The following is a 20,380-nucleotide window of genomic DNA, read 5'->3' on the forward strand; positions in this document are numbered from 1 at the left end:
AAACAGACACTAAAACATTTTGACATGAAAAGAGAATTAAAATGTCCTCAGAAAGTAATCAGTTTTCCTGTTTTACATAAGTTTTCCTGTTTTATAGATTCCTGCTTAAATTTGCATACAAATTTAGTTTTATTTCATTGATTATATCTTTATAATAAAATATTATACTTTTTAAACTAATGTTATAGTTTTTGTCTCCTATGAAAAACGGGATTGGGGAAAACTTTTTGTCTTTCCTTCAATGAAAGGAGACAGGATATTCTAGTATAATTTCTTCTTTTTCTTCATCTAGTTCTCATTTAAACTTGCCCAATCCACAATTTATTATCTTTTGACATTGACATATGATATTTGGCATGAATGGGTTAAACCATAAGATGGTGTGTCACATTCAATCATGACATTACCCTTTGACCTCAAGGTCAAAATAATTGATTTTTAGGGATTTTTGTGTGTCTGAAACATTATAATTTGTGTATGCTTTAAAATAGGCTTTTGATATTTGGCACATGGGTTCAGCACCTTAAGCCAATGTGTCATGTACCACTGAAGATGACTTTTGATTTACAAGGTCAAATAATTTATTTTTTATTTGTCCTTCCAAAAACCATATATATTCTTGAATACCATGACAAGACATTTTCAATGCACTCTAGAGTTTGCCCCTCTCTACATATAATAAATTGTTTAATATCTCAAAACTGGTTCAAATCATCCCTAAACTATAAACAGTCTTAATTGCCTAGATAAGACCTTTCTAGTTCACCATAGGTTTTGCCTAATCTAATTGTTAGATATCTTGAATAACTTTCCTATCCATATCCCTAAATCATATATTTTTTTAATTGTCACAACAAGATATTTACAGATACACTAGCCCACCCCTTTGTATTGTAAATTGTTCAATATATTAATAACTGTTGAATAAATCATACCCTAAAACCATATACATTCTAAACAGCAATGATAAGAACCTACCAGTACCCCCCTCCTCCCCCCCCCCCCCCCCCATTCTTCCCTGGGCCTTTAAGCATCATGGTAATGAGATTCTATTTTGCTTGAATGTGGTTCTTAATGATATGAACTTATTTTCTTATAGATTGGTTATGGATGTGGTGCTATAATTTCTAGAAACAAAATACTGTTAGTATTTTAAAATTCCCTGTTGACTAGTAAGTTGTATGAAATTTGTTGGGAGTACACTGAACTCTCTTATCATAAATTGTTTAAATATCTCTAGTATTCTCTACAACTGTTCAAATTTGCACCCTTAAACCAAATATATCCTAAATTGAAAGGACAACTATTTCTACTCACCATAGATTTTGTCTAGGAGTGGGCTGGGGGTTGTGATTGTCATGCCTTATCCCATCTTATCATAAAATGAAATGCTTCACTGAGCGCAGCTGGATACGACCCCAGAGGTCCAACCCTGAACAGTTGGGGCAAAAATGGACACAATATTCGCGCTTGATACAGGTCTGAATTTGGATCGTAAATAAATATTTGACACATAATAGGTTTCTGACACCGAATAACTCTAGTCAAAGAACTTAGAATTGGTTATATGATTTGAATTTATATTCAATTTTTTGCTTTTGTGCAATACACTATGCTGTTGCGAAATTGACCCCCCCCCCCCCCCCCAAAAACAATGTACCAATTTACCCCCCTTTTTTTTGCTTTTGTGAAATACAGTGCTGTTGCGTATTTACCCCCCCCCCCCCTCCCCCACCAAAAAAAAATAAAAAAATTTTAACCCCCACTCCCCCTTTTTTGGCAAAAAGAAATAATATTTGAAGAAATTTTCTTTTTAATTTCTGAAATCTGAAATGAAAATGCTTATTTTTGTCCCCTTTTTGTCCCCTAATTCCTTAACTGTTGGTACCATAACCCCCAAAATCAATCCCAACCTTCCTTATGTGGTATTGAACCTTATGGTAAAATTTCATAGAGATCCATAGTTATTGTGCGAAAACCAATGTGTCTTCAGACTACGACGACGCCTGATGACGAGGACGCCTGACGACGAGGACGCCTGACGATGAGGACGCCTGACGACGACAACGCCGGACGACAACGACGACAACGCCAACGTCATACCAATATACAACTGCTCGTATAAAAAGAAGTCAAGATTCCCACTAATTTACCATATATTTTCATATTTGCCATAAAGGGGAGACATATCATGTTTTAGTTAACTACTCATGGTTTTGCTTTTCTGCCACTGGCCCGGAAGGGTTGAGCTGAGCATTAATAACATATGTTTAACCTTGCAACATAATTTATATGTTTGTCCAAATCCTGAACCATGTTGCTTATTGTATTCTCCCTGCTTTTATAAGTAAGGCCTTTAGCTCTATTCTAATTTTTTATTGAACTTTGGCAAGGAGGTGGCCCTTATAGCTTTCCATATGGTAAGAATAATTGCTAATTATGAAGTCAGCATTGTGACCTGACGATATCTACTTCCATATAAAAATAAGAAGATGTGGTATTATTGCCAATGAGACAACTTTCCATCAGAGACAACATGACATACAAGTTATCAACTATGTGTCACAGTACAGCCCCCAACAATGAACAAAACTCATACCACATAGCAAGCTATATAAGGCCATGACATACAAATGTAAAACAAAAAACGAGAAAAACTACCTGATTTTATCATTTATGTAAAAATAAATGGAGAATGCGTCCATGGGACATAGATGATGCCCCTGGTTGCATATAACTTTATAAAGTGACATAATTCACTGTGACACCACCAAAATTTGAACTTGATCTGAGTTTTGTGGTAATAAGCAATGTGTAAAGTTTCATAACATTTGGTTGAAGCAAACTTAAGTTAGAGAATGGAAACGAAAAATTCAACAATTCTTTCATTTATAAAGGGGCATAACTCTATCACGGTAAAAGTGACACCACCTTAATTCAAACTTGATCTGTGTTTTGTGGTAATAAGCATTGTGTATAAGATTCATAACATTTGTTTGAGGAGATCTAAAGTTAAGAGAATAGAAACCAATTTCGGGACAAACGTACGGACATACAGACAGACAAGGGTAACACTTAATGCCCCCTCTGCTTCGGCAGGGGCATAAAAACAATGAACACAATTAGATATGGTATTGAGCAACAAACAACAACCACTGAATTACAGTCTCTTGACATGGGACAGGCAGATTACAGAATGTGGGGGGGGGGGGGGGGGGTAAACATGTTTGTGAACGCCCAACCCTCCACCATGTCCTTTAAGTCTATGACTGAAAATTGTCTAATTGTAAACTCCAACTTATCTTTCAATGAAAGCATTTGTCATAGTAACATTTTGATGGATTATAAAAAATAACACTATATCAAAACTTTTTGCAGCACCTAAAACAATTTACATTAGTCAAGATGAAAATACATGTGTCAGACTATTTCAAATTAAGAAAAAACTCATTATATTCTGTAAAAGGTTTCTCTTAAAAAAATCCTTCATGCTGACAATATTTTAACTAACTGCAAAATATGTACCAGAGCAGATGAAAAAATTAACATGATAATGCGATGAAAAAATGACTTAATATCATTGGCTGTGTAAATATAATGTCACCTACAGCTCAGTATAATCTAACCAACATATGAGTAGTTAAGGCAGTTGCAGCTCAGTATAATCTAACCACCATATGAGTAGTTAAGGCAGTTTAAAAGGTTTTTCACTATAATTAGTTGATTAGGTTAACACTGCTAGCTGGTTTCTTCCTTATCTTTGGTGCGACCATAAAATAACAAAGGAAACATTCCTAAGAAACAGCCGATAGATACACCAACAGCTTTACCCTGCAATTATACAAGACAATATTTTAAGTAACAAACCAACTTCAGAAGTATAAATGTTATGCCAGTCAAATTGCATTATGGGAACTTTGGAAGAATGATAAAGTGCATATTACTTGGTTTTATTTACAATTTTTCATCTAAAAATTTCAACAAAAAAAATGAGGAAAATAAATGAGTTGTTATTTTCTGTTGTTTAACTCAAGTTCTGACTGTGAACTGTTACCTTGCAATCTAGCAATCCAGCACAGCCTGTCCATCTAGTACAAATCGGGTTCATATTTGTATAATATCAACATGTTTTCATCCTGAATATGCATTTAATTTGCCATTGGAAGCAAAGCAGTCATTTATCATCATCAGCATCATCATCTGACTGGATTCATACACCCAGCACAGTCAAATGGAAATCCCTCTCCAACATGGATTTTACTACCAGATAGGAGAAATCTAGGTAACCATTTCCATACTCCAGTCAACCCTTGAGGTAAGCGATAAGCAATAATTCATTATCATGTGTTAAAAGCAACAAAACAGAAATTTATGCTAAAGGCAATAAAATGAACTCTAACTTGATGTAGTAAACCAAATAAACCAATATAACTTTACAGGCTTAGTTTTAAATGAACCCTACCGTGTTTGAAGACCATCGTGTCTGTTTCATATCTACTTGGTCTGGTGTCAATGATGGACCTCTCACACCAAATCTACTACAGAGAACCTCTATATAATGGGCTGACCTGGTAATTAGAATATAGGATTCAAAATATTGTACAGCAATATGGAAAGTCACTTTATATGTAAAATCTAATTAGAATCTATTAATAATAAAGAAAAATATGAGTCGAAAATAGGAAACATTGCCCCACTTGCACTATTGCATTTCCATGTTCAATGAACAGAGACATAAGGAACAAAACCATATTCTGCTTATCTTTTTGAAAGCCAACATCATAATGAATAGTGTACTAAGTTTCAAGTTGATGTGACCATAACTTCATGGTAAACTATATCAATCAAAGACTTTAACCTGATACAGGATGTACCGATTAATGGACAGATACACAAATGGGAAAAAAAAACCTAAAAAAATGCCCTAAATCATTAATAGGCAAGGGATAAAAATCAACGTGAACAAGATAACTTAGAAGCATGCTAAAGGAGATAACTCTTATTCTTTATAAAAAAGTATATGCAATCTTTCATAGATTATCTCCCTTATAACATTATACCTACCCAACACCACAAACATCTGACAGCAAATTGCCTAATGCAGCAGCTGAAATTTAAAATGATAATTACTATGAATGATAATAAACAGTTAAATAGATACCTGGCATCATTACAGCTATATGTCAGTCTAACTTACTAAAGAATATATTGTAAGTTACACATGAAGCCAACACTAGTCATCATTTGGTGTAAGGAAGAGCTCTTTATGTCTTAGTCCCAGGCCTCTACAATAACTTTTTTTCAACTTGCCAAATAGAACAATTACATACCAAAACTTACTTGTCCGAATGGAATTGTAACTTGTCCAAAAAAAAAACCTTTATTATTATAACCTTTTTTGCATTTTAGGTTGATTCAATGAACAAAATGAATTAAAACAATAGAACAGAATTTGATTTATATCTCTTGATATCCTTTTCAAAAATATGAGTCGAGAACAACTGAATCTAGTCAAGTCTAGTCACAGGACTTAGGTTCTAGTTTTCATCAATGCCAAAGTCTCATCAGACTCTGCACATCAGGCACAGTCTTGTAGGCCTGTCAGTCTACACTCATTTGGTTTGTATCCTGGTCTTTTATGTTGATGAAATATTGATTATTATGATTAATGTGTTACTACAATCAGCTTTGTTTTTAATATATTAAAATGTTTATTCAAACACAATCAAATACTGTTTGTCTAAATATAATCAAATATGATTTTCTGAATTCTATGGTCAATAATTTCTCAATTTTTATTTTCAAAAATAAAAACAGAATAAGGAAAAAAAACAGGTACTGGTTTATCTTGGTCCTGAAATGTCTCCAACAGTGCCGAGCCGTTTTTTTCCGTGCCAGTGCCGAACTGTCTTGTTACCTTATATACAAAGCCAGCTTTTTCTTGTTTTTGTTTATTACTTTGATCATCAAAGTTGGATTTAATTTATTTTCTACAGAATGATTTAACTTGTCCCATCGGACAAGCTTGATATGGCTTTTACTTGTCTGACTTTTTTTTTTCCCGTCTAGTACAGGACAAATGGACAAGCATTATTGTCGAGCCCTGAGTCCCATAACTTTAAGCCATTATCAAGATGAAGAACAGCAATAAAAGTGCTATTGATTGATACTGTATATGTACTTTTTTTCGTGTGTACTTATTTACACGAGATCAGTATTGCAGATGAATTTACGCGTGTTTAATTTCACAGTATTGCCGAAAATATAAAATACTAACAAGTACTTTCCAAATTAAGTGAGCAAGAGTTTCAATTTAACCAGGTATATAGCCTTCAGTCACTTAGAGAGTAAACTTTTGTTTATACCTTCGGTAGTATTTCATTCATATACATGTATGTGTGCATAAGTGAACTTTGACATATTCCAAGTCCAATCTTGTATATACATCTATGGTATATTCTCTACTTTTAATTTAAATTATTTGGGAAATATGAGGCAAAGCAGTATTTTCAAGCATTCATTATTTGCTTCTCTCAAAATATGTCAAAACTAAGCATTTTTTTTTTACATTTTTGAAGAAATATTAAATTTAAGCAACTTTTAAACCTTACAATTAAAAGTTTGCACTTACCTGATATTTTAATGCAAATTTCAAATAATTTTGTAATACATTTTTTAAAGTAAACAAAGCTCTTTACACATTCTCTCTTCTAATAGAAAAAAAAGTCTGTTGAAAGAGTAATTAACCAGATAAAAAAAGGTGTTTTTTGAGGGCATCTATATTTAATCATACAAGCAGAAATATATATCAGCAGAAAAAACATTTTCTAGTTCCAATAGATGTATGTATTTTGACTTCTCAAAGACAAAAAAATGACCACAAGCAAGAGTCAATGGTGCAATTTTTAAAATTTAACAAAAAGCTGTAAAATAGAAATTATAGTCTAAATTGTGCTATTAGCTCAAGTAATTCATAACTTCAAACATGTCTTATATTGTCCCTGTAAGAAAAATGACTTGTCTCAGATGTATATATTGTCAATAGTCATTAACTACAGGACAATGCATAGACTGTTGCCTTCCTAACAATAAAGTAATACATGTACTAATTTTGAGGATTTCATAGTTCACTAACCCCAAAATTTTTTTAAATCCATGATATACAAATTTCTTATTTATTTGAAATTCTGCCTTATCTCAAACCATACAAACCAATTACACAAAAAATTATATTAATGATTAAAGGACTTTCATAGGTTATTGTCCCACAATTCATATAAAAATTATTTCTTTATTTATAAGGACAAGGTGTAATCAGGGAATAAACTCATCACAGATACCATGATTGAAATTTTGTACGCCAGATGCCCGTTTGGTCTACAAAAGACTCATCAGTGATGCTTGAAAAGTTTAAAAGGACAAATAAAGTAAGAAGTTAAAGAGGATTTATTTAATCGTTTTAATCATTAAATTTCAGTAGAAATTCAAAATTGTGCATTAATAGCTATTGAATCATTAAGAAAGTGTATTTGCTGATTGTTTGTGATCATTTCACTTCCCTAAGACATCACAATTTGGTGCTTGTAAAATCTAATCTACAAAATGTGTAAGATAAGAGAAGTTTACTTTGGTTAAATTAAAGAAGTATCGGTATGCACTGGCTGCCCAAATGAAAATTTAAACATGAGGTGAACTGTTTTTCTTTACTTTTAAAAAATTCTGTTTACAAATTCACTTTGGGCATTGCATAAGATCATGCTAGTCTGCACTTTGCCTGACAAAGCTATATAAAATCTACTCTGAAGTACATCTGCTTATATCAGAGATAAAAAATACAGGATTTCTATATCAGCAGATTAAGTACTTTTGGGCTTTCGGTAACTATGATTATTTTTTGATAAATCATTATTTAGTAAGAATATTTTTGATACATCATAATTTTAAACAGCTTTACTGAGGGGCAGAAGTACCATTTTCTAGACATTGGGATTGGTCCTTTATTCTTGTAGTTATTCAGGATTTACACTTATGGGGACACAGGAATTAAGGATTAATCTTTCTAGATCCAGATAAGAATGCTTTAATTTTAGGAATTTAGGATTCAGCGTTTATTTTTCCAGGAATTTGGGATGACCCCCTCCTTGTATCTGTGTTTTTGTTTTCTGTAATACTGTTATCATAGAGTTAAAGCTTTTTCTGTACAGATTTTTATTGTATATTCTTCTATGTACCTTTTTACATCGCGATGACCTTGAGGTCACTCCGATGTATTGCTATCGCCTAGATTTCCATTATGTAAATTAGTTTTGGGTTTGTAACCGATCTATAAACATGATAAATATGCGCACATAAACGAGTGCAAAATAACATTCCTTGTCATTTGATATAAATACACCTCTTCAATGAATACTGATAAAAATATTTTTGTTTACAACATAAATTAATAATGTGAAAATGTTTTGTAGTTAGATATATATATATATATATAAGTAAAAAATCATTGATAATATCAATGCACACGTACCGAAAATTTGTGTTAAAGCATGCGGAAGAATATCTCAAAGAACGTTTTGCGACAGGACCGGTAACTCTGTAATTGTTTTTGCGGGAAAATATGAATGCCTACTCGTATCCAATCTTAGAAAAATCGAATTTTTACAGAAAAGTGTCCACCATGCACTTGCATTGCACTATTATTAGAACAGTAGAATAGAATGATATACAAACGGATGCAAATCATATATATATGTAACTGTTATTTTAATATAATATATAACAACAAATCAGTGTATACTGATTTGTATCACTACAATATAATAGTTATTACGGTGAAGTTGAATTTCCTGTCATTTATTCATCATACTCGCACGCACTTTTCTAGAAAAAAATATATCTCTGTACATTAACCTCAGTTTCAGGTAAAGAGATATGTTGTTTTTTTCTGAGACAAGTGCTTTTGACCATCCTCAAGAACTTGTGGTCATCCGATGTTCAGTACTTCAGTACTTTGATTTATTTCACTGTTAATAATAAACTAGAGGTTCCTACAGATTCTTAAGAGCCTGAATAGCTCACCTAGCAATAATATACCATTGTGATATTTATTTTCTCATTTTTCAAGGAACAAATGATTTCATTTAAAATTTAAAAAAAATCAGTATATATGTATATGAAAGCCATTAATTTTTATTTTCTCAATTGCCAGGATCACATTTATCATTTATGTAAAAATCAGGATAAAAAATTATTTTCAAGATCTTAAATGACTCATCTTATATATCTTGCCTTGATTATCAGTTTTGTTGCTTATAGTTTCTGTCTTTTTAATATAGTTTAAATGATAATCCCCAATACACTAGAATTGGTAAAAACATTACTCTGAACAGGAATATATTGGAACATGTTTTATTGAAAACTGCTGTTGATATATATATATGTCTTTTGTGTTGTTGTGTCTTTGACATATAATAAATATCTCCTTTTATTTACACAACATTTTACTTCTCTTAAAATTCATGAAAAATAAACAATTTTAGGACCTTTTTGCAGGTATCATCCTGAATCTACAAAGACCTTATGCATATAACAGAGAAAAAACAAGTAAAACTGTGAGCTACTGCTCACTGATGATACCCCAGCCGAAATATTTCGGTTAACAGGAAGTTGTTGAGTGATGAATCTGAAAACGCATCACAGGGTGTAACGTACTTATATAAACCCTGAAACCAAATTTCAGAAATCCTTGTCAAGTAGTTCCTGAGAAAAATGTGATGAAAATTTTCAACTTGGCTATCATGTGTAAAATAATACAAGTGTTCGGTAAACAGGAAGTTGTTGAGTGATGAATCTGAAAACGCATCACACGGTGTAACTTACTTATATAAACCCTGAAACCAAATTTCAGAAATCCTTGTCAAGTAGTTCCTGAGAAAAATGCGACGAAAATATTCATGGGACGGACATATGGACTGACGGACTGACATAAGGACAGACAGAGGTAAAGCGGGGGTATAAAAAACCGAAAATTAAATACAAAATTAAAGAACACCTTGTGATTAGGGTCTTTATTGGCCTAATTTCCGCTGTAATCATCAAGAAGTTGTCTAGGAAACCAAATCCAATAAAAGGCAAAGCATTATGAATGAAAACTGAAAAAATAATTCAATTTATGTAAATAAACATTCTTTAGAAGAAGTAATGATTCCCTCCCCAATTGTAATGTACCACAACAGTGTTGTAAATCAAATTACAGTGTTGACGGAACAGCACTTAGCATATGATTGAGGAAGCCACATTGGTCATTCTCAAAAGATATATTAAATATAAGATATTGTCATTCTTCAAATCTATATTTCTACATGAATTCCAGTTGATTAAAATCTTTGAAGGCTATCAGGGACTGCATTATATTTTACCATTGAGTGAATCTACCATTTTTATCAATAAAAAAAATCATCAGTTTTAATACAGGCCTTTCTTTAAGACTCTTTGTACTTTTTCTCACCAATGGGACTATTTCTTAAAGGTAAACGGTACACCCACTCTGTTCCAAATCATTTCCCTTCTGAAATGCGGATACTTAATTCAATTTCTAAAAATCCCTTTGAAAACAAAATTAGAGAAATAATTTCCTTCAAGCACATTGCCTTTTTTAGGGTCTTTATTGGCCTAATTTCCATCTGAAATTTGAACTTTGTGTTTTCTTTAAAGTTGAGGTCATGAAAGATTAGTAATGAGAATTTTTCTATCCATTACATCACAATAAATGTAGATGTGATGTCATGGAAAAGACCCTTCTATGTGTTTTCATGAAAATACATAGATTTTGATCATTTTTCAGATAGTATTGGGACCCGCAAATATAGAGCACAAGCAAGTACCAACTAAATTATTTACCACAATGTTTGTCTATATGAACAACACAACTCATGTAATTATTTTTGTGGTACTTGCATGTGATCAATATTTCCCATTAACAAATATGCCAATTTTGTCATGTCTTTAATTTAAATTGTAATTTATCTTTCCACTATAAAATCTCTGTTGAAATTCAAAAACATTTCAAAGATCTTTCAGTTTCAACTTTTCATATACTTAACAATCATATTTTTGCATTCTTTTTTTATTTAAAGTTATGTCTACCATGTAGTTAAGAAGGATAATAAAGAAAGTGAAGAAGGCAAGTGGCCAAAACGTCTTAAAAAATGGTTTATTTACTACAATTAAATCATATTTTAGCCAAAATGACCTTTGAACCTCCTCCTTTGTTTTATTCTTGAAGATACACATTTGAAGTGATGTCAAAATAATATCACAACAGTCTTATTTTGTCAATAAACATACCTTCTACTCTACAATGCACTAAAAATATGTTTTTTGTTTGTTAGCTTGTATGGATTTTTTTTCATTTAAAAATGTAGTTAACTTTCATTGAAATTGCTAGGAGGAGTAAAGCTCTTACCTGCCATTGTTGATATGCCAAGAAGAGCACCAAAAGTAACATCTATGTATTCACCCTAAAAAATGAAGCAATATATTTATCTTATTCAAAATTCAAATATAATTATTCTCAGCTTAAATTGTGTAACGAAAGAAATTTGAACCAATTGAGATAGTATCATTTATTCCCAGGTGTCTTTTACTTGAATCACCTCTTCCAAAAGGACTAAAAATTCAGTTGCCATAATGGCAACAAGAGAACTCCAGTGGAACTGATCATGGTCAATCTTTATTTTGTTTGTTTGTTAGCGTTCAGCAACCTTGGCTATATCATGACTACTAGTTTTTATTGGTGGAGAAAGTATAAAGAAATTGACTGTTTACAAACCATAAGAGACAGAAATTAGACAAAAAACTGTTGACAGACATCCATATACTGGTGGACAAGTTTAACATATATCTGTGTGTTGACCTGAAATATTTTGAGTAATACTAAGTACCAGGAAAGAACCGTCGCCCTTTGGCAGGAAAAATGATAATCCTTGTTGATTAAGACTGTAGTCTTCTTTAAAGTCTAAAGTTAAATTTTCAAATAAGCCAAGACTTCATTCTCAGTCATGACACTGCAGTAAATTAGTATTACTCAAAATATTTCAGGTCAACACACAGATATATGTTAAACTTGTCCACCAGTATATGGATGTCTGTCAACAGTTTTTTGTCTAATTTCAGTCTCTTATGGTTTGATAACAGTCAATTTCTTTATACAAAGGATAATTGATGTCTTAACTTTACTTTCCAATCGATTATCAAGATTTTATTCATAATTGTTTTACATTAAACCATCATATTTTTTTTCATCTGATATTTCAAACAATCCATTATTTTCCAATATTACTCTTACCCAGTCTGAAAGGTCTTTTATATTATTAATAACTAAAAATGTCTGTTCTGATTTGATACAAGATCTGACACAATTATCTTTTAACTCACCGCTGTAATCATCAAGAAGTTGTCTAGGAAACCAAATCCAATAAAAGGCAAAGCATTATGAATGAAAACTGAAAAAATAATTCAATTTATGTAAATAAACATTCTTTAGAAGAAATAATTATTCCCTCCCCAATTGTAATGTACCACAACAGTGTTATAAATCAAATTACAGTGTTGATGGAACAGCACTTAGCATATGATTGAGGAAGCCACATTGGTCATTCTCAAAAGATATATTAAATATAAGATATTGTCATTCTTCAAATCTATATTTCTACATGAATTCCAGTAGATTAAAATCTTTGAAGGCTATCAGGGACTGCATTATATTTTACCATTGAGTGAATCTACCATTTTTATCAATAAAAAAAATCATCAGTTTTAATACAGTCCTTTCTTTAAGACTCTTTGTACTTTTTCTCACCAATGGGACTATTTCTTAAAGGTATACACCCACTCTGCATGTTCCAAATCATTTCCCTTTTGAAATGGGGATACTTAATTCAATTTCTAAAAATCCCTTTGAAAACCAAATTTGAGAAATAATTTCATTCAAGCACATTGCCTTTTGTTAAAGTTGATACCATATGAACTAATTTAAAAAACAAACTTTTTTTTTTATTACACCATCAGCATATGTCAACAAGACTTCATAATGATTTTAATTTTCTGATGTGATAAATAATTCCCTAGGTTTTTCATCTCAGTATTGATCTCAGTTTACAATAACCCATATAATTACAAATTTCAACTCATTACATTAGTGATTAGGGAATATGAGGGTACAAAGTCAGCAAGAAATTGTTATAATTAGATAGATTGGCGTTTATACAGCACACTTTTCCAAGGAATTTCAAAAACATTCATCACAGAGACAGAAACAATCATTTCTCAATATCTGACTCCAACTCTGTTAATAGTTATTCATTTCTCATACTGAATACAGTACGGTACTTTAATAAAGTACTTTAAGAGATAGATTTAAATAAGCAATTGTGCTTGTTTCTGAATCCTTATTATTTATAGTTATGAAAGTAAATTGTACTATTTTAATATAGTTTATTGAATAAATATGGGTAACACCAAATACTATAGAAGTAAATCTGGACTTCTAAAATTAATGACATCCAGTGATGACCAAAAATAATAATATCTTTAACTGTATCCAAATTAATGCTTTTATAATGAAAAAAATGGTATAATTTACTACTTGTTACCTCTTTTGAGCTGATCAGTTGTCGGGGGTGTTATACCTGATGGATCTGAAAAACAAAAAAACAAATACTAGGAATTAAAAGTGTTGTGTGTGTCATTAAATATATTACATGTGACTACATATCTAGATCTTTCATCCTTTGCTGGTGACCAAATTCTTTAGTTTTACTCAACAGTTACTTTAGAAGTTCCTTGTGAAGAATTTTCAGATTTTTAAACACAAACCCTTCTTTTTTTGTAAGAGAGTTCCATAAGGACACAATAAGCCTAAAAACATGTCTAATGTAATGAAATTCCTGAAATACAGAGAAGTTTGAAAGAAAACAACATTCCCTATGCTTAATCAATGATGTTTGTAATGCATTAATATTGCTACAATGCAGGAAATGGAACTTTTAACATGCTGTTTCTAACTATCTGTTCTAATTCCTATCAATTTCTACATGGCATCACAATAGTATTAGGTCTGTTAGCCCCTACCAGGAAACTGATTTGTTATTGATCAGTCTTGTTTAATGTACTAGTGCTATTTGTTCTTAACTTTCTTAATCAACATCTTATGGTTTTATATATCAACATCAACCTGTAATATAAATTGGATTTCTTTGGGTTCTTTTTAGATATCTTTCATTTATGGTATCTTCTCTGGTATTTCTTTTGATTTTTTTATTGGTTAAATACTCTTAGAGTTTTAATTATAAAATGGTACAGGACAGTACACATAAACAATACAGAAAATATACCATAAACTAGAAGATCTCATAATCAACATGCTTGTCCATCGCCAAATAAACTATAAAAAAAGACTTGATCCTCTCCTTTTGTATACTTTATATTAAGCACTTTGTATAAACCAACTTGCATGCAAAATGTATCCTACCCCTTGAATCAGGAGTTACAATTCATCTGTCATAACAAAAAATGTATGTTTCTTTGATGAAGAAATGTTGAATGGTGTCATTTAAAAGTAAATTATTGCATTTCTACATTAAAATTTTTTACTTTTTAAAAATTTTACTATTGTTTTTTTTATAAACTGCAAAAAGATTTGGCGTTAAACTATACTATAACATCTTTCTTCACACATAACGTTAATTCATTTCTACAGCAAAAACCAAGTACTTTGCAAAACGGAGATGACCTGTTTATAATAGAGGAATGGGTAATACTACTGAAATCCCTATAATTGCTTCTCATGCTTATAGCAACTTACCTAATATTTTGATTTCCCTACCTATTTATAATAAAGATAATCAGTAATACAAACTTTCCAAACCAAAAATACTTGTAACAATGTTTTTATTAACAAACTCAACAGCATTTAATTTTTAAGTTACATTTGATGATCTTAGATCTTTCTTTTCTTATGTACCTATCAGACCTATATAGAGGAACTGGACATTTCTGTAGATACCCTATATATGTATTTTTCCTGTCGCCTTACCTGAAAATGATCATGATTAATTTTGCTTTTAAGATCATTGTAAAGTGTGATGCAGATATTTTATTTTAAAGGAGATAACATACTGATTTTCTATTTGGAATTACAAACAAGAGTGCACACACTGAAATGTTGCGCCTACTTTACTGACCATTGATTTTATGTTGATAGTCCTAAATATAAAGCTTAACTACAAGTATCACATAAACTTAACATGATCCATGAAAATGAGGTCAAGGTCAGATAAACCAAACCGGAAATACATGTACACCTTACAATCATTCCATACACAAAATATAGTTGACCTATTGCTTATAGTTTCTAAGAAACAAACTTAACCAGGAAAACTTAACATTGACCAATGAACAATGAAAATGAGATCAAGGTCAGATGAACCCTGCCAGACAGACATGTACACCTTACAATCAATTTATGCTTACAATCAAGCTATGCATTAAATATAGTTGACTTATTGTTTATAGTATCTAAGAAACAAACTTAACCAGGAAACCTTAACATTGACCAATGAACAATGAAAATGAGGTCAAGTTCATATGATACCTGCCAGACAGATACACACACCTTACAATCATTCCATACACCAAATAAAGTTGACCTATTGCATATAGGATAAGGAAAAAAGACCAAAACACAAAAACTTAACTTTAACCACTGAACCATGAAAATGAGGTCAAGGTCAGTTGACACCTGCCAATTGGACATGCACACCTTACAATCATTCCATACATTAAATATAGTAGACCTATTGCTTATAGTATCTGAGAAAACTTAACCTTGTTCACCGATCCATGGAATGAGGTCGAGGTCAAGTGTCTGACAGGCATTAGGACCTTGCAAGGTACACACATACTTAATATAGTTATCCTATTGCTCATAATAAGAGAGAAATTAACATTACAAAAATTCTTAACTTTTTTTTCAATTAATCACTGAACCATGAAAATGAGGTCAAGGACAATGGACATATAACAGACTGAAACTTCATAACATAAGGCATCTATATACAAAGTATGAAGCCTCCAGATCTTCTACCTTCTGAATTATGAAGCTTTTTTAAAAGTAGTTAGTTAACACTGCTGTTACCGCTGCAGGCTCACTCTCCCTATGTTTGCTTTCTGCGACAGAAGTTGCAGGCTCGACAAAGCTAATTTTGTAAGTTTTATGATAAAAAGTACTAAATAAAAATCAATGCATTATATGGTTTTCTGCAACCTTATATTCAGAATATAAAAGATAAAAAAGATGTGACTGAAGACTTATGTACATTATATTCTCAAGAAAAAAACTTAGTAATTTCCAACCTACACACAAAGCTAAAGTTCAATATTTGTAAACTTCATTTCCCAATGTCAGTAGACATTATGTATTATCTTAACTGGCCAGACTAATGTCCAAAGTCATAAGAGATAAAAGGACAAATGATGACTTTATTGAGCTTATAATTACAATTAAATAGCAGATAAACTGTATCAGTAAAGTATTTGTGATTAATCAATGATAATAAATCACTGCACCAATTCTCTCTCCTTGTAATGTTTGCCTTTAGGAAATACAATAGAACTATTATATGTACAATAACTGGAGGCACAGATTTAGAGAGTCTACAAAAACTTTCTGTTTTCACCTTCTTATAATTTCTATGTATATAACTGTAACTCATATTGAAAAAAAACAAAATTGTATGTTGGCAATACTATTTGAACTTCAGTTGTTTTAAGAATATGCATACATTTACAAAACATTCATGTCTCCTGTCTGATATTATCAAATATAGTAAAAATAAGTTTATTCAAAAATAAAATGACAAAATATGACAAACCTAAGGTGAACATGTTTTCATTTACTATATTTCTATTTTTACAAACAAAATTAATAAATCTATGTACATAGTTACTTATATTAAGAGACAACCAATGATAAAATTTACAGAAACATGTAGAGGGATTAAACTATGAATATAAGGAAATGTGGTGCATACTAGTCCATTTGCAGATAGCATTCCTAACCTACATCACTTCCTATTAAATTTTAAAAAAAAATATACTAATCCAACATTTTTTTTCCCTTTTAAAATTTCAAATGTACCAGAATAAATTCAGCTATTCATTTTGATATTTAAACAGAGTGTGTCCATGTTAATTGACATACATACATTTAAACCTTTAACAGAAAAAATGTTTGCTTTTCCCACATTAGATTCAAAATAAACCTAAATATATATAGATCCTATAAATAGCAACACATCACATTCAAATGTTTTTGAGGGTGGATTAATCAGTTCAAAGATTAACACAATTACCCAAATAAAATCATAGATTGCTTAATAATGTCATTTTAAAACACTATTTAGCAATGATATGCAAATAAATAAAATATTTACAATGTGATGACAAATTAAATGTAATATTTCACTAAAACAAACAAGCTTTATCAGACGTGCTGCCCAAGGTGTTAATGGGATGCTGATATAAAACTTGTGCAGCTTCAAGTAGATCTAATTGTGCTGCTTAAAATTGTATTATTTTCAAGATTTATCGTCTTAAAATTATAAACAGCACAATTAAATCTGATTGTACCCCAAAAACTCTAAGTCAGCTTCAAAAGTTAAAAAAACTATATTAGGATCCCATTATCACCTGGAGCTGCATGCCTGCTGAAGCTTAAGCATTTGTTTAGTGAACATTGTGTTCATTTGTCATGACACTATAAATATTTTATATATATTCATTAGGCAATCTATATAATTATATATAAACTAAATGAAAGCTTATTTGTATCAGTTAAATTTAAAGGAGAGATTAAGGTGACAGTTATTTCTAGTCAGTGTTGCATTAGAAATGGATGGCAAAAGTACAGGTTCTAGCCCTGTATTGGTATGAAGTAAAGAATAAGATATACTGGAACATTGCAAAGTTTGATCTTTATGATCTTCTAGGCCCACATATTTTATCAATACACGATTATACAAATAAACTGTAGTATACATGTATTACTAGAAATGTTCATAGGTTTGTTTTATATACTAATATTGTATAAACAAGTCTAAATCAAACACAACGTTCAAACCTATGATTGCGTTGGATAAAAACCGCAATTTTTATACGTGTGCATGCAAAACAAATTTCTTGGTAGAGGGGTCTAAATACAGCACAAACAACATTTTTCAAAAGACCAAATGAGTGAAAAAGTATATTTTAACAAAACGCATTTGACTAGCAGGTCGAACAACTGATGTTCTTAAACCCTGCTAACTGCCATTGGCGATTGCCAAAAAAAACGGATCACAAGCGTAACAAAATAGATCTTATTATTAATTTAGAAAGTCTTATAACAACAACACTGGAGGGACTGCTACAGAAAATTTATTGATTTTCTGTAGCAGTCCCTCCAGTGTTGTTGTTATAAGACTTTCTACATTATTGTGTTTCATCATAACGACCCTGCATACCCGAGGTATCCACTTCAGGGACTCTAACTCACTACAGACTCACCAGGCATTGGTTCACTTTCGTTTGTAATTATTATTAATTTATTACCAAACAAAAAACTTGCGGAAAAGATGGTATACCACAAACATGAGGTGCAAAAATCTGTACACCATATCCAGATTTCGACAATTAATGTCTCTCCAGTGATGTTAGGAATCGAAACGGTATTTGGAAGGCCATATAATTTACCTCAATTGTATAATACATGCTTGTAAATGAACTTCCAACAATCAACAGAATATTTTTTTCTATTTCTTTATCAAAATATAAATGATTTTCCATTCACCTTACACTGCACATTCATAAGTACCTTTAAGTCCAACACATCCTTTCACTAAAAATAAATTTGACCTCTAAAATTATATTTCATGACTATATTACTATACTACATAATATATACCCCAACCCAAAATAAAAAAAAAAACTAAGGATTATACAGCAAAACACACTTTATATAATTAATACTTTGCATATTAAAACTAATTACAAGCTGCAACCCATTTCATGTACATTGTGTATATGTCCATGAAAGACTGGGTTGTTCTGTTGAAATAGAGCTTCACATAATATCAAATTATATCTCCTGACAGATTCTATAAAATGGCAATAAAGAATTGATTCAGTAATCAATTTTGGAAAAGAAATAAACATTTCAATTTTACACCATTATGAGGAAAAAAATGATTGAGCGGACTTCCGAGCAACATGTTGAAATAACTGGACAATATTTTCTGACTTGATATAAAAATTTTCAACATGTTCAAGGGAAAATGAAGGAATAAATCAGATTGATGGATTTAAGAAGTCTCCAATTATCAGACAGTTGCAAACAGTTCAATACACTTTATCAATCTAGTGTCATTCTTAAAAGTTATTAAAATCCTTGTTCTGACATCAAGATGCATCAAATTCAAATTCAAAGATAAGAAAAATTAAATATTCTTAAAAGGGAAAAATCAGTAGCTAAAACAGAGACACACATATATATATATATACATGTCTCTGGCTCAAATAAGGTCTTAAACACAAAATGTTCAAATATGAAATACAATGTGCAATGCTCTAGTTAAAGACCTATAAAACTATTTGGTAATAAACAAAAATGAAACAAAAGTAAAGAATAAGATATGCAAAAAAAAAACATATTTCAAAGTTGTTCATTGTGTGATAAAATATATTTTTTTCTGACTTGACAAGCTTTTAATGAAAATTATAAAACCTTAAATTTAAATGATGTTTAGTACACTTACCCTGTGTTTTCCTTAACTTATCAAAATTCTGTAATTCTGAAAGTAGCAGATTTCTTTCCATTGGCTTTAATGCATATACAAAGTCTTTTGCTATAGTTTGATCATCAACAGTTCCATGTAAATCTCTATAAACAGAGCTGTATTTATTATAAGATTTTGAAATAGACACATGTGTGTATTTGTGTGTTCCTCTTGCTGAAGTGGTTTTTATTACATGAACTTTACTCTGTAAACTTTTGCACATGAAACAAACTCCACGCTGGAGTTTTAAAGTCGCAGCCATGGTGTCGTTTAAGTTTCAACGAAAGAAAACCATTATCATATAGCACAAGAAAATATTGATTTTAACCTATCCTTGTTCTGTTGTCATTCGCAATGTGGCAATGTGAAAGTAGAGTTATATCCCTTTCACAAGTGCACAGTGCACGGGATCCTTTCGTGCTTTATTGACATTTCTTTTTATATTTATTAACATACACATAATTTTAATAGAAGTTCCATCCAATGAACTGATTTCAATAAATAATATACAT

At 31.0% G+C, this 20,380-nt stretch overlaps 1 protein-coding gene across 1 annotated transcript; it reads right to left on the reverse strand.

The window, feature by feature from the left end:
• Positions 1–1,743: 1,743 nt before the first annotated feature.
• On the reverse strand, positions 1,744–20,226 carry LOC127725854 (transmembrane protein 65-like). Its single transcript, XM_052233181.1, has 7 exons — positions 19,848–20,226; positions 13,650–13,694; positions 12,433–12,500; positions 11,462–11,516; positions 5,065–5,107; positions 4,463–4,568; positions 1,744–3,831 (listed from the first exon to the last, which is right to left on the reverse strand). The coding sequence occupies exons 1-7, from the start codon at positions 20,128–20,130 to the stop codon at positions 3,739–3,741; spliced, it is 693 nt and encodes a 230-aa protein (XP_052089141.1). The 5' UTR covers positions 20,131–20,226; the 3' UTR covers positions 1,744–3,738.
• Between the last annotated feature and the right edge of the window lie 154 nt (positions 20,227–20,380).

This window comes from Mytilus californianus, unplaced genomic scaffold (genome assembly GCF_021869535.1).
Source record: "Mytilus californianus isolate M0D057914Y unplaced genomic scaffold, xbMytCali1.0.p SCAF_1, whole genome shotgun sequence".
NCBI lineage: Eukaryota > Metazoa > Mollusca > Bivalvia > Mytilida > Mytilidae > Mytilus > Mytilus californianus.

What these genes read in the sequence shown, in the direction of transcription:
- LOC127725854 (XM_052233181.1), bottom strand. Translation starts at nt 20,130, where the DNA reads ATGGCTGCGACTTTAAAACTCCAGCGTGGAGTTTGTTTCATGTGCAAA. An exon ending in AACTGATCAGCTCAAAAGAG is followed by an intron (nt 12,501 to 13,649) that starts GTAACAAGTAGT and finishes TTATTTTTTCAG; the next exon opens with TTTTCATTCATAATGCTTTG. An exon ending in ACTTCTTGATGATTACAGCG is followed by an intron (nt 11,517 to 12,432) that starts GTGAGTTAAAAG and finishes TTCATTTTTTAG; the next exon opens with GGTGAATACATAGATGTTAC.